Source organism: Podarcis filfolensis (genome assembly GCF_964270895.1).
Source record: "Podarcis filfolensis genome assembly, chromosome: 6".
NCBI classification, from domain to species: domain Eukaryota; kingdom Metazoa; phylum Chordata; class Lepidosauria; order Squamata; family Lacertidae; genus Podarcis; species Podarcis filfolensis.
In genome coordinates, this window is record NC_139609.1 from 43,655,300 (window position 1) to 43,679,748 (window position 24,449).

The 24,449-nt window shown below is 43.5% G+C and overlaps 1 protein-coding gene and 1 long non-coding RNA gene across 3 annotated transcripts in view; both read left to right on the forward strand.

The window, feature by feature from the left end:
- LOC310765046 overlaps positions 1-7,668 on the forward strand; it is a 30,791-nt gene extending 23,123 nt beyond the window's left edge. Inside the window, exon 3 of the long non-coding RNA XR_014549414.1 lies at positions 7,548-7,668. This is a non-coding gene — a long non-coding RNA (uncharacterized lncRNA). The remainder of the gene's footprint in view (positions 1-7,547) is intronic.
- Positions 7,669-12,384: 4,716 nt separating this feature from the next.
- Positions 12,385-24,449, forward strand: part of LRP8 (LDL receptor related protein 8) — a 192,343-nt gene continuing 180,278 nt past the window's right edge. For both annotated transcript variants that reach the window (XM_083619434.1, XM_083619436.1), the window contains exons 1-2: positions 12,385-12,573; positions 13,458-13,577. In XM_083619434.1, coding sequence (XP_083475560.1) covers positions 12,504-12,573; positions 13,458-13,577 — 190 coding nt within the window. In that variant the 5' untranslated portion in view covers positions 12,385-12,503. The remainder of the gene's footprint in view (positions 12,574-13,457; positions 13,578-24,449) is intronic.

Genomic DNA, 24,449 nt, shown 5'->3' on the forward strand with positions numbered 1-24,449 from the left:
TTAATTTGTTAGTGGCTTTATGTCGTCCAAAGCAACTCTCAGAGTGATTTACAACCAAACAACCAACCAAACCCCACACTGATACATTAAAACCGGGGGTGGGGGGGGACATTAAAAACTGTTACCTGCTTCTAAAAGGCACAGATAGTTAGAGGCCAAAAGCCTGGTAATAGAGGAATTTTTTTGCCTGGTGCCTAAAGATACGATGGTGCCAGGTGAGCCTTCCTGGGGAGAGCATTCCACAAATGGGGAGCCACCACTGAAAAGGCTTGTTCTTTTTAGTGGGAGATTATGGAATTTCTCATCTGCATACAGGTGTTCTGCAAACCTGAATGGGTGGTCGTATGTTACATCTTAACGAGTATGTTACATCTGCACACCTGGATGTGCAAATAGTTGAGCTGTATGCTCCTATTGTTATCCACATGTAACTTTTAGTGAATGTACACTCTGTGTACATGTGTACACAGTAATTCAGCTATACAGTGGTACCTCAGGTTACATATGCTTCAGGTTACATACGCTTCAGGTTACAGACTCTGCTACCCCAGAAATATTGCTTCAGGTTAAGAACTTTGCTTCAGGATGAGAACAGAAATCGTGCTCTGGCGGCACGGTGGCAGTGGGAGGCCCCATTAGCTAAAGTGGTGCTTCAGGTTAAGAACAGTTTCAGGTTAAGTACGGACCTCCGGAACGAATTAAGTACTTAACCCGAGGTACCACTGTACAAAGCAACATGTGTACACTCTTTCATACAAGTTCTTGTGTATGTGCAAAGACAGTTTGTACTGTTATATGTTCAGTGTAACTTTCAAACAGGCCTTATGTTCTTCTCTCATTAGATGGTTTCTTAAAGCTCCTTAAAGCTTACAGGCCAGGTGGCTTCTTTGCAATGGTACCTACAACAAAATAAACTCTTGGTCTAGAGTAGACCTTCATTTTTATTCCTTTTATTTCTTTATATTGCTATTAAAAAGAGACTGAAAAGATTAGTCTGTTGCCAGGACCCTATTGGGCAGCATACCTACTTGTAACTCAGAAAACAGCTTTCTTCATGGTATGTGGCAGCTTTTCAATCCCACCGTGGTTTTAGGGCTTTCGTATCCAACCTCAGAGAGCTTCTTTGCTGCTAGGGAAACTTGATTGACATTACTTCCACACTGGATGTCACCAAACAAACTTCATGCATCAAGAGTGCTGCTCTGAAATTATTAACCTGCATCTTGGCATGAGCCCTTAGATATCTGTTCAGAGAGAGAGAGAGAGAGAGAGAGAGATTTCTGAGGCATTCACCAGCTCACACATGTATTGTTTTATTGCCCACACCTTAATGAGAACACAGTGTATAATACCAACTCGGTTGACATTTGTTCCTTCCTCAGAGCTTGAGGCACTTACTTTTCAAAAACTACCTTTCTTTTCACCTCATAAAGTTCGCTGACTGCAAATGCTTACAAGAAGTGAGATGCTGATATTGTACAGCCAATTGTCCTTTATTGTTTTCTGCAACAACGGTCAGGCCCTTCCCCAATCAATCCCCCCCTCGGGTTAAGATTTATCTGGACGTTCCTTCCCTCAGTGCCTCCCTCTTTCGGGTAATTTGATAAAAGGTGAAGGGATCACATGTCCCTTGAGTCCCTACGCTTTGCAAGCTCCATGTTATTGAGATGGGATTTGAACAAACGGGAGCAAAGCAAATGCCTTTCCCCCTCAGAATCGCTGGGCTTTCTCAGCAATGGCCCAAGTAATGAGAAAAGTTGGTTAGGCTCAGGTATAAAGCACGGTGCAATATTAAGCAGAAAATTCTCCTAGGGCATCTGGTCTCATAAATGTTGTGGTCCGTATTCTTGAGGCAGAAGTAGATACTACAGTGACTCCGGTGGGAGCTGAGCTTCTGAAATTTTGTCAGCAAGACCTTCCTATTTGTAAGCTAATTGAAATGACTGTTGCAAATGTTTGCTTCTGCTGAAAAGCAGTAGACTTGTGTAGATAAATATTAGCCTAGTTTGATATTAGCATTTTAGTTTGTTCTAGACTGAATAGGAAATCTGTTGAACAAGGACTACAGCTCTTTGGTGGAGCACAAGCCTGGAATATAGAAGGCAACAGGTTCAATCCCGGGCACTTTGTGTGTGTGTGTAAGTCCATTTATTTTAGTGGGTGTCTTCTGAGTACGGTGTACCTTAGATGAAATTCTGTGGTTGCAATCTTTTTCCCCCAGATTCTTCATGAGTCGCTCCACAAGCACTGCAACTCTGATAGAGCAAAAAGGAATGCAGCTTATTTTCAGGGTAGTTTTTGAGAAGATCTGCATTCCTTCATGGCTGGATCTCTCTGTGTTTGAAGGATATGCTGCATTGCTTCAGAGGCACACTCTGAAAGCCAGTTCTTAGAAAGCCCCTTTTGCTTTCTGTGATCGCTTTGAAGCCAGATGATTTCCTGGCAATACTGACTGTAAGGGGAACGATGCGACCGTGATTTAAAGCACACTGACAGCGATGACTTCTGAAATTTTTATAAGGGTGCCAGATATGCTATTTAAATTTTCATAAAGATTTGAAACTACATTCTTTCAGGGGTTCTTTTTTTTTTTTAAGTATCATGGCTCAAATTGCTCACACAGGAGAATGCTTGCAATGGGCTGCTTAACAGATGTGAGCCTTATAGTTGGGATGTTAGGCTGCTGGAACTGTAAAAATCATTATGCCATCATAGAGTTGGTAGTTGCATAATGGTATGTACAAACTTGTGGATATGTCTTATCTATAATTCAGTACATCTTTTAATGAACTTGCAGGGCCACTGGGAGCCTGGGACCAAGCAAGGTGATATAGAAATATGAAAACAATGCCGGAAAAACCAAAGCAATGAAAGTCTGCTTGGATTTGGGGGGGGGGAGGTTGAGGGGTGGCAATTTCTAGACAAGCAAAGGGACAAGGCTGTTTTCCCTTTCGGCTTTTATTTTCAAAGCTGCGTATGTCTTAGATGAACAGACAGGTTTTGTGGGGGCTGTGCTCTCAGCTCTTCCAAAACTTGCTGAGTTGGGCTTTGCCTCCAGACTCATCAAAAAAGCCGGCTTCTCTATGCGTAGAGGTGCCTCCACCCTGGACCTGCAGTTTCCCTGCAGCCTATGTGACTGGGCTCTCCCAGCAGGCCCTGCTCAGGAAACAGAGGTGGTTTTGGGAGATCTGGCAACCCTACAGGTACATGAACTCCTCTGAGCTCCTCCAGATAAACTTGGTTTTGATCATGCCCCCTCCTGATTTGCTTGCTTAAAATTTACATGGAGGTTTACATGGTCCGTATTGAGCATTTGTTCTGATTTGTTTGTGGAAAGGATATATGACAATGAACATTCATCCTGGTTTGCTTGTGTGTGGTGGTTATATGCCTCCCCATTAATCAATTGTTTTTCCTGTTGTTGTTATAAAATTTACTACCTGCCCTTTACCCTAAGCTCCCAGGGCAGGTTCCAGCACTGAAACACAATATTACAGCACAATATTAAAAACAGTTTTAAACAACTTCCAATTATAGGAATAAGGTGGGTGATAAAAGTATACATCTCATGTGTCAAAAGCCAAGTCATCTCTATCCAAAAGGGGACAGAGCTGGCAAATCTGCCAGAGCTGAAAAAGAGCATTCGTAGCCACTGAGGCCATATGAGTCTCTAGTGACAGCATTGAATCCAGGAGACTCCTAAACTACAAACCTGCTCCTTCCAGGGGTGTGCAACCCCATCCAGGGCAGGCCACCTACCCACCTCCTGGATATGAGAATCTGGGGCATATAACACCTCTGTCTTTTCAGGATTCAGCTTGCATCCAGCCCATCACCATATCCAAACATTGGTCCAACACCCCAACCACTTCTCCTGAGTGCATTTCCTCATCACCTTCTCAGCTGTAAAAAGTCTTCTTTTTTTACACTGGCGTGCTTTAATTACAGAAACTTACATTTGCGTAGGTACATTGTGCTAGAATCTCTTCCACAAAATAGATGATTAGATCATCTTGATTCTTAAGTTGGTTTGGACGTGATATACAAATCACTATGCAAAATAGATGGTGTCCTCACCTCTTACTTCTGGTAAAGGCAACCTGGATTTGCTCTCTGTTTTCTCCACATTAAGAAATGGTGTTGCCTTCATACTTGTATATCATCTTGGTTGATCTCAGAGCCCTTCAGCAACTGCAGCAAGCTTTCTTTTAGCAAGTCATAAATAAGACATAATCCTTTGTTTATAAATTGAATTGCATGGGGGGAGGAGATGTACAAGGGAAAAAAAAGGATGCTTATAGCAATAAAGCTGCTCTGTCTTTGAACTTACCATTCTTATCCTCAATGGGAGCTTTAAAATACATGTTTAACAGCACAATGCTTTATTCACTATGTTCAGTGCTCCCAGGTAAGTGTGTATAGGCTTGCAGCCTCACAGTTGTACATTGCACTGAAATTTATATATTGATTCAGCATGAATGGAATGGAGTTATTTACATTTATCCAGCCCTTCTTCAGAGCATCATTGCTCAGTGAAAGCCTATGCTTATTTACTTTACATAAACTGCAGCCTTTCAGAGCAGTTCTGACCAAGTCTACTCAGAGGTATGGTAAAGTGGAGCTAGGATCGCATCAGTCTTACTATTCTTTGAGATCACTGTGAGAGACAGTGACAGACTCAAAGCTACCCTAGGAGTTCTATAGCTGAGGAAGGATTTGCATCTGGGTTTCTCACATTCAAAACTGACACTGAACCCCATCCATTGCACAACGGGGGGGGGGGGGTGGAAACTAAATATAGTGCTAAGTAACCATCCCATCAGTGCAATGATTTATACTTCTGTAATGGGACATTCCTACCCTTCTCTTCCAATCTGAGGGAACTCCTAAAACAGAGTTAGGCCATGGGGAAGAGAGGGAAAAAATTCCCATTGTGTAAGCATAAATCTTGATGGGGCAGTTACTTGTCATTGCACTGGAATCAAGTCCAAGAACCTTGCATTTCCAAAGCTGTTGCCACTATTATAGGCTGTGTTAGGAAATTAGCAGGAGTAGTGGATATATATCCTTGAAGGTACTTCAGGATCACAGGTCAGCATAAAACTTACTGCTGTGTTCAGAAACACAACAGAGTGACACCTCAAAATGCTAACAAAATAATTATATTGTTATATATGATATATATGCAATAGGATATATAATGTTATATATAATTATAACCATATAATATAGAAAAACTAACTATATACAGTGGTACTTCGGGTTAAGTACTTAATTCGTTCCAGAGGTCTGTTCTTAACCTGAAACTGTTCTTAACCTGAAGCACCACTTTAGCTAATGGGGCCTCGTGCTGCCGCCATGCCGCCGGAGCACGATTTCTGTTCTCATCCCGAAGCAAAGTTCTTAACCTGAGGTACTATTTCTGGGTTAGCGGAATCTGTAACCTGAAGCATATGTAACCCGAGGTACCACTGTAATAAAAATAGAATGCATAACTAATAAGTATGCTACAATAAACGTGTTAAGTCTTTTTGGTACTAAAAGAAATTCTCATGTTTGCTGCAACAGACTTGTAGCTCCCTCTCTGGGAGCTGTTACCATATCCATGAAGCTCTATTGCACACAGTAGGTTGAAAAAAAGCACACCTATACCCCATCATTAGCTCAGGGCAATTATTTCTTGACTTATTACTGATTAACGGCTATGTATAGGTGCTTGGGAAATAATTAGACACAGCATTTTCATTTGTTGCCTAGACTGTATTTATGAGTTAGCCTGTGGATATGAATTTTAAGGTGGTTTTTTTGTTTTTGAAAAGCAGAGTCTTGTGGGCTTTTGTTCTTTATTCCTCATTTTTCCTCTAGGAAATGTGACTGTTAGGGCTTCTGTGTAACACACTGCATATTCATTTTTCATGCAGATCAGTGACTGCTAGTCTTGGGTCAGCGAGGGCTTAATAATGCAAAGATTATTAATCCATCCAATAAACCAAGAAGTGAGCATGCAAAAACTCTCTGCGTTCGAAAATTGGACTTTTGAGTGTTTATTTTTCAGTGAAGCCTCCCTTCAAATATGTTTAATTTGCCATCCTGACAAGCGCTTCTATGTTCATTTACTTTTCTGTGTGAGAAGAGGAATTACGTGCCGCCAGTTTTGGAAGGTGTTTAGCATTGCAATTTCACCTTGTGTCACGTTCAGGCAAGCCAGTATTTGAAGAGCTGTACCCTACCTTGGAAACCCTATTTGAACATTACCAGTTAATATCAATACTGAACAAGCATACTACTAGGGATTTTCTATTCGCTGATGTTTCTGTACTTTACGCCTGCAAGAGAATCCAAAAGACCACAGATGTGGTGCAGACCAAAGCCCACCTTCTACTACTGCCACTGCAATGCTGAAAGATTTGTGGTATGCCAGTGTCTGACCCCTTTCAACTGTACGGGTGGCAAGCAAAGCAGTCTGTTTCAGGGGAGGCCACACACCACAACTCCTTGAAATGTCTTTGAATGAAATCTGCTGCATTCACCCAACTCAGTGACACAGATACAACTGAATCAATTGTCATACTAAGATTGTGTAAACACACTGACCTCCATTGTCACACCAAAGGTGACACAGCAGCCTCAACCCACACCAGGGAGTGGTCTCTGTGCATTGTTTTCCTGTGATGCAATGTCATTAAATGGGATTCCTACCCGTACTTCTTCCATCCCAACAGCAGAGAGCTTTTTTGCTGCTATCCACAAGTGGTTTCGCTATCCACTTAACCTCATGAAAAAAGCCCCAAAACCACCTCTCCATTTGGTAAGGGTTTCTACCTTAAGATTTGCATTGCCTTCTGCATTAAGAAATATGGTGTGATTTTTGCTGTTGCTCATCATGCATGTGGGGTAAAAGTGGGAGACTATATCAAGGAGCAAAATCTCCCCACAGCTACCTCTTGGAAATTTAACCTTCGGTATTCACGCAATGTCTGCCAGCATGTCAGTTACTCAGAGTATGCATCAACATAAAATAATGGAAATTCAGAGAAAAATGTGAGGCATGAACATCTTTGCTGGAGAGGTGGGTGGCGAAACCTGCTGTATGAATTGACCTGTGGAGAGCTATTAAGATGGTCGAGAGCTGTTACCCAAATGATATTCTGCAATCCTTTTTCATCTGTATGGGTGTGATCCAGATATTCCTGTGCCAAAATACTTCCATGTACGCACTTGAATTTATGCAGTTTCCTCTTTCGACTGCAGAACCTTGTGCTGCATTAAATGCTGTCTTAGAGGACACCTGGACTTTTAGAGTGTTTTTCCCCAAGCTGCACTGTTAGGAAGGGAGGCTCTCGGAAGCTCTGATACACCTGTGGAGGTTCTGTGTGGTCCTTTGCATCCCTCCGTCTGATTCCACATGAAATTTTGTACACCGTGTCATAAGAACAAAATGAGAGGTGCTACAGGTCTAATTAAATTCTGAGATCAAGGAAATGTTCAATTAACATGGTAATTAACACAGCAATCCCATCTCTGTTTTTTGTGCTGTATCCCTTCAGGAACATTGGCATAATGAAGAATCTAACATAACAGTGCCTGCTGGGCCTGAGCATTTTTAGCACATGGTCACCAGGGAATTAAGCAAGTGGCTCTCCAGAGACTCCAAGAAGTTACAAATCATTTAGTAATCAAACAAATGGCTTTGCCTGTGTTATGAAGAATGGCACGATCAATTGTAAGTGTCTGACTGACTTGTAATTTATTAGTCTGTATTGCTCTTTTCTGTAATTGTTGTTCATTGGTTTGCCTTATACAAAGATATACTTCCAAGTGCTGAGTAAAATCATCATCGATTTTAAGCTGGCTGGTGCTAAATCCAGGTTTCTGTGGAAAGTCTGTATTTATTTTTTCCTTCTTCATTTTTGTCCACATTTTCAGCAAAGGAAGCATTGTAGCTAAATTGGGTTTATAAATACAATGCCAGTAACTTACAGCTAAAGCTGCTTTACCTCCATCAAGAGTAATCTCTAGGCTGTATGCTTTGCACATTTACAATGATATTATACCAGCATAATTCCACCGACTACATTGGTATTTGCTCCCGAACAAGTGATTTTGAAATGTGTGGAGCCAAATTGTAATTTTTGGACACTCTTTTTCAAATGTGGCAGGGCCTGATGGATTGTAATGGCTTAGAACAAATGAGGTATTTTGGCTCATTTATCACATGCTCATTTACCACAAGTGTGCTCTAAATCAGCATGCTGAAAACTAAGATAGCATGTTTGAATAAATTGGTGTTGATACATAATAAGCTGTCAATGGACTACAGTTACAATCAAAGGCAATAGCTACCTCCACAATTGATTAGTGGCTTACATTGTGTCAAGCTTATTCCTTAAAGGGAAAACATTAAGTTTTTTCCCAACCAAGTATTTATCAGTGTGCCCCTATTTATTAATCTTCCCAAGACTGTGATTTCATGAATCTGCATTGCTATTTTAAAACTTTTTGCATATTTGATTGTTCCATACTTCATGATAGTATATGAACATTTTTTTAAGAGTATGGTGAGTCTGCTTTAATTATTACAGGGGCATTTAATATGGAGCAGTTTTGTGATTTTGGCTAGTCTCTCACTGCACTATTTGCACTTATGGTGCACAGTTACAGTTTGCACAGTACTCTAGTTTCAATATTTCAGTATGAATTGCAGGAGTTGTCTTTTTGTCTGTCCTCTTTTAAGTTGCTTGTTTTCATGAGTCATGTGCTTGGGCAGAGGAAGATACAGGGAAGAGTTTGGGGTGCCTCTGTTTGGATAGTCACGAGGGAATGGATATGAAAGTAATACTGATAAATATGGAATAATCAAAATAAGAAGTCCATCTCCAGCCTGCCTAATGCCAATTTTGAACTGGGAAAGGGGAGGAAAAAATCCCAATCTAAAAATCAAAGAAAAATGTGTCTGGGACACAAGCAGGATATTCAGGTCTACAAACACTGGAGTTCACTGGCAAATCCAGTGTGTGGCTGTCACCTGGGACAGGCTTGTCTGGGTGAGGTGTGCAGGCAGAGAGTGCAATCCATGCTCCCATACTACATATAGGCTCTGCACAGGGTGTTATCATCTGAACCATCCCATGCACCAGCCTACTTTCTGTAATAGCATTTTAAGTTTGCCATAGTCTTTTTATCCTCACAACAACCCTGCAAAGTAAATCATAGTAAATTTTTAGGATTCTGGGGATTCAGTTTCTGCTGTAAGCCGTGGCTAGCTCTTTGATTGAAAATGTACCAGAATAACATAGCCAATGTCATACAATGAACCTGAGGTACAGAGGAGGAATTTTAAATTAGGCCTCCAGATCCTGCATTTTTTGAAGTTTAAAGGGAAGACCCTTGGCAGCTGGCTTACTGAGAATTAAAAAGGGCAGACAGTATTCTACCCAATCAAAGCATGACACATCCCCAAGGGTTTAATTTGAGAAATTGGAAGACATGATTAAGAATTCTGAGCCTCAGAAATAAATGACATGAGCATGCACAGAGTGCACCTCTCCTCAGTTACAAATATGTGCATGTGTGATGATTCCACAACAGTTACTTCTAAATAAAATGAGTGTCCTTTGGGTAAAGAGCACATTTGGCAATCACCATGTAGTTCTGCGCTCAGTCTCCCCACATCAAAATTGACAACAGCACTCAGTACACTTGCACAATAAATACATCCCAGGTCAAATCAAGTTGTAAACACAAACACACAAACACCTTTCTTTATATGATACTCCTGTTCCAAAGCTTTAACCATTCCCATCAAACATCTCTATCAACAAGTTTCCAGGTTCAGAACATCCATTCCCAGCCAAAATGAAATACATGTACCAACATGCCTTTGAATAAAGTCACTTGGGCGGGGGGGTTAATTGCTTGATATTCTCCAGTAGCACTAGTACAAGAGCCAACTTACACCCGGGGATGTATCTGCCTGGGAGGGAAAAGAAAAATCCTAATATTGTGCAATGAACAAATAGTGCAAATCATAATTACATATAACATTACATATACTCGTTGTCCTTTGTCACGGGATTTTTTCTTTTAGATCTAAAGCCTGTGGGCAGGGACTGTCTTGTTTTGATTGTATATAAACTGCTCTGGGAGCTTTTTTTGGCTGAAGAGCGGGGTACAAATGCTCTAAATAAATAATCTATTATGTGCTAATCTGTATTTTTACGGGATTACATCTTTTGGTGTTTGATGTCATGGTTTCAGTTATGAAACAGAGGAAACACTGCTGCTTTCTAAGCTTGCCAGGTCTTCCACCCCCTCAGCTCTCATAAACTTCATTAGATATACCTGTTCTGCCTCTATACCTCCTGCTTTGCTTCCTTCTCATGCACCCACATAGTTCTGCCTCCTAAAACCTGGTTCACAGTTCATCCTTCCTTCTAGCTACAGCACACCTATTAGGGCCAGACTGACACCAATGGTTGGGAGGTAGCTACAGTGGTACCTCGGGTTAAGTACTTAATTCGTTCCAGAGGTCTGTTCTTAACCTGAAACTGTTCTTAACCTGAAGCATCAGTTTAGCTAATGGGGCCTCCCGCTGCTGCCAGGCCACCAGAGCACAATTTCTGTTCTCATCTTGAAGCAAAGTTCTTAACCCGAGGTACTATTTCTGGGTTAGCGGAGTCTGTAACCTGAAGCATCTGTAACCCAAGGTACCACTCTATAACCAAATCGAGATTTGGAGTCTGTGTCTTCTAACCCAGGATCTCTGAGCATTAGTTGTTGGAGATTTGGTAAAGGGCAAGGGCATGAAATGAAATACACAAAGAATAACTGTAAGCTGCTGGGGCTATTTTGCAAAAGGTTCAGGTAAAAAACGAGGTTATGACATTTTTGTGTTCTGTTTTATGGTGTATTAATTTGTGCTTTTCACAGTGTTGTCCCTTTTTGGAACAAGGTTTTTCAGGAATGCTTGAATATCTGGATCCATTTCAGTCTGGCTTCATGCCTGGTCATGACATCAAAACTACAATGGTCATCCTGGTTAATGATAACATTTTTCAGGAGTGAGATGTGGGGAGCATGACCGTGCTGGTTCTGGACCTCTCAGATACTGGACCACAGTATCCTTCCAGAGTGGCTCAAGGAGGTGCAGGTTGGGGGCACCTGCTGCTACTCTGCTCCTAAATTCAGGACTGTTTCCAGAAAGTTATGGAGGGGCACTGTTCCACGCCATGGGAATTTTCCTGTGATGTTCCACAGGGTTCCATCTTGTTCTACATTCTATTTAGCCTCTATCTGAAGCTTCTAGAAGGCGACCCCAGGAGTTTTGGAGTCAGGTGTCACCAATATGCAGGTGGCACCCAAGCTTGTACCCTCTCAATCAGGAGAGGGGGCTGAGGTGCTAAACAGGTGTTTGGAGTCAATGATAGACTGGATGTGGGCCAACAAATTGAAACTGAATTCTGAAATGCCGGAAGTATTATGCGCTCCAAGTTTTCAAGTCCAGGACGTAGTAATATGACTTGGAAGGAGCAGGTTCATAGGCTGGAGTTTCTCCTGGACCCAACATTATTACTTGAGGCCCAGGTGGCCTTGGTGCCTAGGAGTGCCAATTTCCCGCTCCAGCTGGTTCACTGGACCCTTTGGGATAGAGATGATACTCCATACACTGGCAACTTGGAAACTTCAACTGGTCCAAAATACAGCAGCCAGATTACTGGCTGGGGTTTCCTTTAGAACATTATTTGCATAAATTTGCATAATTTTTAATTGTTCAAACCATTGCATTGGTTGCCAGTTCATTCCCAATTCACCTTCCAGGGTGTTAAGATCAGCAGAGGGAGCCTTCATACGTGTGGGGGGGGGGGGCGTAGCCCAGGACAGTGCATTCCGTCCTCAGAGAAGCAAGCCTGGCACTTTCACTCTGGAGCAGCTGCGGAACCCAAGCGGCTTTGCACGTGGTTCCCAGGTCGTCACCCATCCAGGCTCCGAGCAGGCCAAAGGCGGCTAAGCTTCCGTGCTGGTGGCCTCTTCGATCACCCGGTGGGCGAAGTCCTGCTGGTTCTCTCCCCCTCCCACTTTTAGTAAAGAAACAACGGTGGGTTGCCTCCAGGAATCCTGCCGGAAGCGAGCAAGATGAAAGACTGATTGGTGGAAACCGCCAGCAGCTGCCGCCTCGCGCACCCCACTGCCGGCTCCGAAGGCTTCCCAGCCCTAGAGGGGCGAGAGGTTGCCTTGGAGGGGGACTGGCTGTAGGGCTGGCCCCGCTTGCCTGCCTGCCGGCCGGCCGCCCACGTGGTGCCGCCTGCCTGGCGGGCGGGCGGGCCTGCCCAGGTCTGGCTGGCTCGCTCGCTGAAATCCCGCCCAGTCGGGAGCGTCACTGGCTCGGGCTGAAATGCACACACGCGGGAGGAGGAAGCAGCCGCCCGCAGTTCGCGCTCGGCTGGCGAAGGCTGCATGCGAGAGGCAGCCGCGCAGGGGCCCATAGCCGCCGAGGAGGGGACGCCATGTGCCGGCCAGCTCTCACCAGGCTGCTGCTCTTCCACCTGCTGCTCGTCAAGATGCACGTCGCCAGAGGTGGGTGGGCGGGCGGCGCGGGCGGCGTAGCCGAGAGAGCGGGCGAGCGCCAGGCGCTCGCTGGCTGCCCCCAAACTCCTGGCCGACCCTCGGCGTGGCGGGTGGGACCCCGAGGCCACCCGGGAGGTGCATGCACGCGCAAATGGGCAAGGCGCACAGAGCCACGGATATCCCGGTGCAAACTGCTCCAAGGGGATAATCGCTTTAAGCCAAAGCCGGGGGGGGGGGGGGGAAGGACGACACCTCTCACCTGGGGACACCTTTTCCAGAGGACATCCTTCCTATTTAGCTGTGGTCCGATCAGCACCGTTGCAATTTGTCATCGGTCGTTACCGCCCCCCCCACCCCCCAACTGGGCTAATACAATGTGCCTTCAGGAATTGGGCTGAGGAAAGGTGCCATATCTGCACTTTTGGCTCTCATCGCCCCCCCAATCTCTTTTTGAAACATTGCCGGGGGGGGTGAGGCTTATGTTTTAGGAAGCAACAGCGGCGGCTCCCGCACCTTCTCCCACTTGGCTTGGAATGACCCTTTGTTGTTGTTGTTGCTGCTGCTGCTGTTGTCATCCCGCCTGAGCCATGCCTGCCTTGTGTCCCCGAGCCGAGCGCGATCCGTGCCGCCTCCCCAAAATGGGCACGCGCCGGGTGGGGGCGGAGGAGCATTGTTTCCCGGCGGAGATGCTTCCTTGTATGCAGATGGGGCTTTGTGCGCTTTTCTGCGCCTTCTCGCGGAGAACGTGGCCTAGAACGCTCCGGGCTTGCTTGCCGTTTTGCAAGCGGGCTGTGGAAGGGATGGCTGGGGGATCGGAGGGAGGGAGGGAGGGGGCTGACCCCCCTCCACCCACCACCCCTCTGAAACTCCGGATGTCCCTTTGCCGCTTGCAGGCTCCGCCAAGGAGTGCGAAGAGGACCAGTTCCAGTGCCGGAATGAGCGGTGCATCCCTTCCATTTGGAAATGCGACGAGGATGACGATTGCTCAGATAATAGTGACGAGGCAGATTGCCGTGAGTATCAGGCGTGGGGAGGCGATCAGCCCCCTTTTAAATCCTCTCTTGCGAGCGGGAAGACAGCTGGCTGGGGGGGGAGGTGGGGGGGCAGTCTGCTCCTGTTCTGCCGGGGTGTCTGCAGGGTGGGGGGGTGAGAGATGAAGGCGCGACCCCGCTCGGTTTCGCCTGCCCTGGTCTCCCCCGATGGGCAGAATGGCGAGGGCAATGCTCTGCGTGCATCTCCCGAGAGACGTGTGTCATCAGCGGATTGACCCCGGTTGCAGGAAGGGAGTGGATTTCAGTTTATATCCTAGGTGAGACGTGGGCGTTTGTGTTCGAAAGGATTACATGCAGTTCTGTGGCTCCCAGCCTGGAGCGAAGCCGCGCAGGGCTTCATGGTTCCGTCTTAAGAAGCTCAGAAGTGAAGCTCAGAAGTGAAGCTCAGTTGGCTCGCTTCACTTTGGCAAAAATGGTCCCGTGCGAGAGAAATCCCGTTTCAAAGTTTCGTGGCACTGTGTAAGATTACACCCTCTTCCAGTTTATGAATGAAATTGCCTCTTGTGCCGGCGACTTTTTGATTGGCTGCCGGGTAAACGCCAGATAGGTCACATGGTACCGGATCCCTTATAGGAGCGGCGCTGTCTTTGTGTGTGTGTGGAAGAGTTCTGGACACACATTGAACCAGCCTCACCTTCGCTCTGCCCCTGGAAGGCCACACCTGCCTGTCATTGGTTTAGGCCGAGAGGACATGGTGGTGTGTGGAGGCAGCCTGACAATCTAAATTTATGCACTCAAAGCTGTTTAGTATTGCATAGTCATGATGAATCCTTTAGGGCAAGGGATGATTAAGCTCTTTAACAGCAAGTGCCAATGCAGGTGATGATTCATTCTGGTAGTTTCAGAAATACAGAGCTTTCTCTTAGTGTGCGACAACTTTCTCAACTATGCTGGGGAAATGGCTTCTATTGCTTTATTTGTTTTTTAGTTTTGTTTTTAAATATATCAGTTACTTACCCAATTGCTCAACCTACTTTCAGGCTTATCCTGCGTTCTAGGAAACAAAATTGTGAAGTTGTTTTACGCAAGTTGTTTTATATTGTTGTGATCTGGAGTGAACATTATTGTGTGTGAACTGCATTTCTGGCATTTTATGTGTTCATCATCCTAAGTAAACCTTTTCTCAAGTTGGGTTTTAAAAACAGCAGTACGTTTATTGTGTGCAGAAAAATGGATAGTTAAATTGCATGACGAGCTGTCCAGGTACAACATAATTGAACTCTAGGCAGCTAATGCAGTAAGTTCTTTAAAAAAAAATTATTATGCATCTGGGGCTCCAAAAAGAAAGAATGTTGCCTTCTTCCTTTTATACCTATTTGGTGGTAAAGGTAAAGGGACCCCTGACCATTAGGTCCAGTCGTGACCGACTCTGGGGTTGCTGTGCTCATCTCGCTTTATCAGCCGAGGGAGCCGGTGTACAGCTTCCGGTTCATGTGGCCAGCATGACTAAGCTGCTTCTGGCAAACCAGAGCAGCACATGGAAACGCCGTTTAGCTTCCTGCCGGAGCGGTACCTATTTATCTACTTGCGCTTTGATGTGCTTTCGAACTGCTAGGTTGGCAGGAGCAGGGACCGAGCAACGGGAGCTCACCCCGTCGTGGGGATTCGAAACTCCGGTCTTCTGATCCGCAAGTCCTAGGCTCTGTGGTTTAACCCATAGCGCCACCCGCGTCCCTCTTATCCAGCTGTTGAAGCAGCAGCAAATCAGAAATTTGAGTCTCATCCACACCATCCTATTTAAAACAGATGGCTTTACCCAGAAAATCCTGGAAATTGTAGTTTGCTCCCCACAGAGCTACAATTCCTAGCACCCTTAACAAACTACAGTTCCCAGGATTATTTGAGGGAAGCCACATGCTTTAAATGGATGGTGTGGATGTGACCTCAGAGTAGTCCATAAGTGCTCCCTTCTCTCCATCTTTGTAAAAATCCCAAGGTTTGTTTGGTAAGTTAGGCTGAAAGTTAGTGATTGGATCATGGTCACCCAATGAACATCATGGCTTAGTAGGGGTTTTGAACTCTGCTCTCCCCAGACCAAGTCAGGCACTTTTAGTTTATACTGCACTGCCTTGTCAGCATGTACATGTGTCAGGGTGCTTTACTGAGTAAATATGCTATGTAAGCTTGATGAGCTGTTGATTCATGCTGACTATTATGAATGGCAAAGGAGCATGAGATTAATGACAGATGAAGGAGAACATTATGCCTTTTGTGTTGAAGTCCTGCTTAATCTTCTGAGCCGTGGTTTCCTACTTGATGGTGGAGCTAAAATACTAAATGTGTGTGCCTGAAGACTCATGTTCTAGTTGTTTAGGGAAATTGCTATTGAATGAATGAATGCTGCATTTGTAATTTATGAAGTCCTCAGTGCTGATTCCATGAATCGTAATTGCTTATTCTGTGGAATAAGTTGATAGCAGGCACTGGGGAAATGGTTGCTTGTGCTACTTATGCCATGCTTTTGCTTTGGTTATCTCTTATTGCTGAATAATTTCACAATCTTTATCCCTGGCTAATGTTCAAGGCTTAGTTTTTGCGAAGAGAAGATGAGGTGGTACGCCTGTGTCAAGATGTTTATTTAATTTCTATACCACTTAATATATTTATACCTCTGAATGGTGTACAAAAAGCTGAAGCAACAACAGACAACTTAAACAAAATGTTACAAAAATACATTGTTATATATAAAAATGTTACATTAATACAAACTTACTTGTATATATAAATCAATATCGGTTCATTTTCCTTCTGACACTGCCTCTCAGCCCTGGCTCCTCACCCAGGGTCGAAACAAACTCTCAGCTCATCCACAAAAGTCTCAGGGGAAGAGTTACCGTATTTTTCGCTCTATAAGACATACCAGACCACAAGACGCACCTAGTTTTTGGAGGAGGAAAGCAAAACAAAAAAATATTCTGAATCTCAGAAGCCAGAACAGCAAGAGGGATCGCTGCGCAGTGAAAGCAGCAATCCCTCTTGCTATTCTGGCTTCTGGGATAGCTGCACAGCCTGCATTCGCTCCATAAGACGCACACACATTTCCCCTTACTTTTTAGGAGGGAAAAAGTGAGTCTTATAGAGCAAAAAATACGGTACTGAAAAAGTTACCATCACCCTAGTCTCTCACTGTGACTGGTACTCCCTCAGTCTTCCCACAGCTATGTCCCATTCAGCTGCACTCTCCACACCCAGTTCCAGCAGGTTTGTTGGGTTTCCCAGGGGGTTCAAAGGATGGGGAAATGACCACCCTCTTCTCATAGCTCTTTCTTCGTCGTCTGTCCTCTCCTCTTCCAGCTGTTTTTTGCAGGTTGCTCTGGAAGTTCTTTGAGGGACCCCAGCAGGGAGAAGAGGGGCAAAGTGGAAGTCCTTGTGCAGGGTTTCTGCTGAGGGGCCTGGTTGGGGGACTCTTGCCTTCGATCTTTTGTAAATTCTTTTGTGGAATTTGGTAGCTTTAACACGGACTTCCTCAACCTCAGCCCTTTTAAGCTTTGCTGATTTGCAGTTGGATGTACAGCCATACCTTGGAAGTCAAACAGAATCCGTTCCAGAAGTCCATTCGATTCCCAAAACGTTCGGAAACCAAAGTATGGCTTCCACCAGAAGCTCCTGCAGCCAATCGGAAGCTCTGTTGGATGTTCAGGTTCCAAAGAACATTCGCAAACCAGAACATTCACTTCCCGGTTTGCGGCGCTCGGGAGCTAAAACGTTTGATTGCAAGGCGTTTGACAACCAAGGTACGACTGTATTCACTCTTGCTTCCTTTCCCCTATTAAAAGTTCTCTCTTTTCTTCTTCCCCTCCTCTGATCTTCATAAATGCATCTTCTCAATATGTGGTTGCAACATCTGATTAATGTAACTTGTTGTTTTGTGGCTGTATTGTTTGGAAGCCTGTTGTCAGGAAGAATATAACATGAGTGGTGACCAGATTGCTTTCTGGGTAAAAGTTAATTGGCATCTCCGTAATAAACTGTAAATTGCTAGGGAGAAGGTAATTCTCACCCCCAAGCAGCTTCAAAACGTATACTGTTTAGGGGCAAGCCATAAGTGAGCATTTTCACCCTAAATTTTAACTGCTTCAAAAAACATAAAATGTTTATTTTTGTTCAGGCTGTTACTTCTGCAAATAATCGGCTTATAAAACAAATTAGGCCTTGTAGGCGTAATGGTCTAAATATCTCCCAGTTTCAAAAAGAATGTGGTATATTTGCAATGGCAATAATGAGCAAATTATGCTGTATCTTGCTCTGGGGAGGGGGGAAAGTGGTGTGGGGAGTTGGCGGTACTTGCTGTGCTTCTGGAAAGCATCCTGCTTTGAACAGGCTCTTGGTGTCCCTGCACTCCTCCTTCCTGGCTGTCCCGTTGCTTGTCTTACGTCAAAGGCATGCTAGATTTAAGAGAGTCCGTTCATCAGCCAACCACAAGAAGGTGTTTCTTGGCATATTTTGTCATATCCCTGCCTGACCTGTGGTAAGAGCCTGAGGTCTGCGGTTTGGGTTATAAAGACACTGCTGGATTTGCATCGGCTGTTGGGGTGTATTGTAGAAGAATACATGATTGAAGTAGGGAAGGGTGATCTCATGATGGGGAAAATTCTTTTGTGGAATTTGGTAGCTTTAACGCGGGCTTCCTCAACCTCAGCCCTCCAGATGTTTTGAGACTACAATTCCCATCATCCCTGACCACTGGTCCTGCTAGCTAGGGATCATGGGAGTTGTAGGCCAAAAACATCTGGAGGGCCAAGATTGATGAAGCCTGCTTTAACGGAACATAAATACTTTGTGCATTCCTGCAAAGTTCATTGGGAATGGGATGGTACACACCTGCTTTTGGCCACTAGTCTTTCTTCCAGCTAAATACTGCTGGGAACATTTCTCTCCCTTTTCTCCCTTTTGAATAGGGTGGGGAGAATTTGATAAGAAGGCAAAAACAAAACAGATAAGCATACATATTTGTCTGTCTGTAGCAGTATTTCATTACAAAATTATACACAATGAGGGTTCCCACCACAATAAGACAAACAACAGCTAGTCAAAGAACTTCATAAAAATGTATTTTAAATTCTCATAGTTGCAATGCCCCATACAGACCATGAATAACCATGCCAATTACAGTACTAAAGAATATCAGTAAGACTCCATTCTGACTAGATGTCTTCTTTATCAAGTTTGTATAACAAAGTCCTATTTCCTGGGCTGGTTTGCAGTTGTAAGCAGCAGTGCCACAACTTCATACAACACAGCACAAGTTTCACTAAAAAGTCTAGGCCTTCTATTTTCATAAGCTGAGATGTTTATGATACAAGATTCAGTGTCCATGGGCAAAAGCTGGTTGTAGACAAAGTACTCTTGCTGTGGAATGCATAGTATTTTATACATTTGAGTTGCAGAGATGAATAGGCTAGATTGGGAGAGTTGGGCTAATTATTTCAACAAAAATGAGTCACTTGGTGAACATTCTTCCTTCAGCACACCTTGGAGCTGTGAAAAGGATGTGATTAAAAGTACCCAGAGATCTGGAGCAAATTGCTTTCAATGGGGCTGCAAATGTTTCTAAGAGTCAGAGACATAAAACAGTGGAACAGTCTCTGAAGCAGTTCTGGGAGCAAAGGCATAGTTAAATGTAGATCTCTGAATAATACCTTCTGAATTCTGTTCTGTTACCTTAGTTCTGGCCTAGTTGGCCAGGTAAAATTTGCTAGCATTTCTACCCTGCATAATAGTTGGACTGCTTGTGAAGAATCGCAGGAATGGCACAAGTAGAGAGAGGAGGTGTGGCATTTTATCATATCACTCTTCTTTGGGATAACTGGGATGGGTTTTGCTCTTGGCTGGAGTTTGTATTAGCAAGATAACTGCTGTGTCTTGGTTTTGGGGAAGAATAATCACCTGGGGCAGTGTATGTTCACATTGCACCTTGTGGGTTACCTTGCCTTCAATAGTCATCTTCTGCTTTGTAAGTGCCTCTTGCAATGAACAGACTTACCTTGTCAGCCAGATAGTATCTAGAGCAAGGCCTCATTAGCAAAGCTTAATGTACTTGGATGCCTTCTCTCTGGGCTGCGTTCTGGGTTGTTAAAAGTGCTTGAATGTATTGGTGTTGGTACAGATGGGCCTTTGACAATTTAGTGATGGAGACGATTTTGAGCAAGAGGCACTGCTAATGCCAGATACTGTATTTCTCTTTGATTGGAGGCTTAGTGTTGTACATCTGATTTGGCCAAATTAAAAGAGTATAAGACAAGTCCTGTTGGATTAAATCAGCCTGCCTCAACCTTCTGCCCTCCAGATGTTTTGGACTACAACTAGCTGATTAGAGTTGTAGTCCAAAACATTTGGTTGGGGGAAGGCTGGATTAGACCAAACTCTATCCAGTCCATAATTCTGTTCTAAGCTGTGGTCCTTTAGCTTCTAGGATGCTTAGAAGCTGCTCGTAAAGGCAACAGCCCTTTCAGGTTTGTTCTCACCATCTGGTATTCACCAGTATGCGGTTCTTCTATGGACATTCTCTTGCCCAGAACTTCATCCCTCTGTTTGTTTACTGTAATTAGTACTGGTCATGCTTTATTGTGACTGGTCCTTTGATTCCACAAGATATAGCACTGTTGGCAACCATTTGCAGCCTCCAAAAGGCCCTAATCACTGCTAATGCCATCTCCCAGTGACTCTAACTCATGAACACAATCATTACCACCATTTATGGATGCATAAAATAACTGTTTTGAGCTTTTGTATGACCAGTACAAGAGAAATAGCATGGGTTCTACGTATTTAGCATAAATATTGTGTTGCTTCTTGGTGATACTGTTTTTGCATTCCCATCAACATGTTTTGAGACTGAGTGTGATTTAAAAAGCCCAGTGATGCATGAAAGATATATTGATTTACAAAAATATCGCCTATCAGCACACATTTTGGGCAATCTAGATCTCCTTCAGCAGACTACCTTCTTTATCATGTAGCTACAAGCCTTGGAGTGATAGCAACTGGATAGCTTGGATTGTGTTTGGACTCTGGATGTCCTTATGAGTTAATTAATCTTCTGTCCGCTCCACATTGTTTGCACAGCCACAACCATAATGTCTGTCCAGCTCTGGAATAGAGGAAAGGGTAAATTCAAGGCTAGCAAAGGGCTGAGTGGATACCCCGTCAGAATGTACACTATTTATCAAACTGCTCATTTTATGAAAGATGATGGCTATAAGCTGCAATTGGCAATTTGCAACAAGAATATTCCAATAACTGAAAAAAGATCACAATAAAGAAAATTTGATTGATTGTTGATTGTGTTGTAGATCACAGAATTAGCAGTGTCTTCAAGCTGAAATGCTTCCATTAATTGATTTTGTTTACTTGGGTGTTTTTGGTACCTTAGTAGAGGTTATGAAATACGTCCTGCTTTAACTTTTCAAAGGGTGGGGGGGAGTATAGAAGAAACAGATATGAATTGCAGATACGATTTGGACCTAAAGCCTCAAGTGCCTGGTTATCAACCAAATTCATCAAAAGAGAAAGCATGAATAAACACTGAGGAAGTGTTAGAAATAATGAGTTATGTTCAGCGTGATCTTGCCTTAAAAGGACATGTCACTGCTTTCTCTCCTTTTTTCTTTGTAAATACTTAAATTTACAACCCTTTGAATTTTCAGTAGAATTCCTCCCACTCCTTTTGGAGACTGGCAAATATTGATTCCTTTATTTCTTTGTCTTAGGACAAAAGGCAGGCTGGCTTCATTTGGTTTGCCTCTCTTTTAGATCACCTCCCTCATTAGGGATGTTGGCAGGAGTGCAACAGGCCAGTTGGCATGAGCATCAGGGGCCAATTTAACCCGTGGTGTAACTCCAAAAAAGCCTAGAGTTCTTTTGGGAAGGAGAAAACATTCTTTCTTAGCTGAAGGTGAACTGGTTCATAGTCGCACACAAAGGCAGCTGTGTTGGCCCATTAAAAAATCCAAAATCAATAGTAGGGCAACACCTCTGTTAGGCCAACCAAGTTGTCACAAAATAGTGTGCAAGCTATCAAGTCCTCTAGGACTCTGTTAGTCAACAAAGTAGGGCCATTGGGTGGGTGGCTGGAAAGTGGACTGATAGTGAAGCCATGGAGTGGTATTCAACTCAGAGTAGACCTCCTGAAATTAATGAACTTGATTAAGTTAGACGCATTAATTTTAGTAGGTCTGAAACATTGAGTCTGCATCTGGCAGACTCCTAGCAATTGATTGAAAAAAAGCTACTGCATTGCCTTCTTTCAAAAATCATATTGTAATGAGAATTTTGCTACTTTTGAGGCTGATGGTTAGTGAATTTTGTTCTTGATTTCAGATTTGCATTTATGAAAAAAGTGGCGTAAGAAGGGTTTGACCAACTTTATGAGCTATAGAAGAACATAGCCCTCTTCTTAGTTTGTTACGTTCTAAGAATCTTCTGATTTTGCTTGGAATTCCTTTTCTTGAATGTTGCAGGTAAAAGATCAAAAACAAAATGGCAATTTTGTTATACCACCTTAAAAATAAAGAACACTGAGATGTTACCGTTATTTACATTTTGGTCGTATTCTTTCCCCAAGTTTCTCATGGTGGTGTATTTCTCTTCCAGCAAAGTTTGCTAGGACATGATTGTAAACGTGTGGAACTTCTATCAAGTGACTTTACTCTCCTTAAAAAAAAAATAAAAAATTAAATTAAATTAAAATGCCAGTGGCAGTAACTGTGGAAAGCCAGACCAACGATAAGCTTTTCAGCTGAAATTAGTAGTTTGATGGTGGTCAAATGTGCCACTTGGAAACTGAAGGAAGGAAATTATCCTGGCTTGCTTAAGGGAATGGCAAGGAATCTTCACTCATCCTTAGGAAGTGGGAGACCTCACCCCTGTTCATTCCTTGTAATTCCCTCCCCACTAGCCCTCGAATATACACGCATTTTTAAAACACAGTCTGTAACTTTAGCTGTAACTCCCTTGGAATGTAACAAGTTAGAATAAAGTTCTAAATAAATAGTTTTGGGGAATAATTAAAGTGAAGACAGTGCTTACGGAACATCTTTAGCTTAGTTTTTGTGCTGAAGGCTTGCATTGCTACTTGCTTAAACATTACAAATGCTGGTATGTTTGAGCTGATATCCTAATTGTTTGTGGCCTGGAAAGAGAAAGACGTCTTAAATTCTCGGGTGTTTGTCCCTTGGTACCAACATCTGTTTCCTCCCTTTGGGAGGAATCCCAGTTTTATGCTACACACTTGGGAAGATATATAAAATGACGAGCCTGATCTTTTAGAAAATAATCGGTTTCATGTTAACTTCATGAATATTTACATAAATTCAAGTACAGGAAGGGAAAGTTTTGATATAATTAATGCAAATTTCTCTTCAGCTGGTTAAAAAGAGGTCTGCCAGGAATAAAAACAGCTTAAGTAGTTTAGTAAATACATGCTGGAAACCACTACCCTGTGGCGTGGAACTTATAAAGATTGCTCAGAGTGAAGGAATATTTTACAAGGATTCCAAAGTCTGCTTCACGTAAGATACATTTTCCACCTGAAAGTCGCATCTATCTCAGAAGCAGCATGTAATTCTTTGCGTGTGATGATACAGGGTGGTGTCAGTAATAAAGAGTGCTGGAGTATGACTGGGAAAACCTGGGTTCAAATCCCTGTCCAGTTATGAAGCTCGCTGGGTGAACTTCATATAGGATTGTTGTGTGAACTGAATCTTAGAGGCAGATGACTGGCTTTTATATGGTTTGGGGCTTGCAATCATGCCATTGTATTCAGTCCCATATTTCAAGGCAAATTGACCCCTCTGAAAGTTGGTTTTTGAAAGTTTGTTCCCTTAATTTCTTTCAAAATATGTGTGGGAACCATTGTGTTAATTCCTTGCTGGCCATGCCATTGAGGATGACTTTGAAGGCCATATTTTGAATGCTTCTGTGCATTACCTGGCAAAGATACTGCTCTCTACCCTCCCCTAAGAATCAAGTCCTTTATTTGTCTGTTGCTCTGGGAGATTGCAATCTTAGGGGGTTTCTTCTGCCTGAGCTGTGTACGGTCATTATACCAGCTGCTGGGCTGGCTGATTGTGCTAGGATTAATTATTGTTAAAAGCTCCTGCCTTTGCTGGGCCAATTGCTACCAGATGTGACACCACTCAGCCTACTCCAAAGAATAGTCAAATGTCATAAGCTCAGGTCCTGTGTGAGCATCCGTTGTCTGCCCTCCCAATAACAGACTATTGTACATGGCTTACTGGAGATGGAAAAAACTGCAGCTTGAGCCCGTGTCTGTTTGAAAGAGAAGGCCCAAGATAAGATCATTTCTCATGCTCAGCAGAGAAATGGAGGACGCTGACACATTTTACTGACAAATAGATGCAGAGAATGTGGCCATGCATTGAATGCAGAAGGTCTCAGGGAACACACTGGTGAAGAAAACTCCTGCAGAGACCAGGATTGAAGTATCTGATCATCAGCTGGTGAGCAGAGAGGTCAGTCCTGCCCAGTAGCTCCCCGCACCTCTGTGGGTCAGCTCTGACAGCTGGGTGGCCCTGCCAGATAAAGACCTGGCTCACAAGGCAAAAAAGGTTTCCTTCCCCAAATGTAAACAGCACTGAGCTAGCTGGACCAATGATCTGATTTAAATGTATGAAAACAGACTATTCAGCTTCCTATATGCATATTCTGTCCTTAGTCCATTGTTTGGCTTTTTGTAAGTGATGTCCCTCTACATAATAGTTTTTTAAATGACTGTCAGTTTTCTTAATATATAAAAAAATTAAAAAATTGTCCAGTGGCACCTTAGAGACCAACTAAGTTTGTTCTTGGTATAAGCTTTCATGTGCATGCACA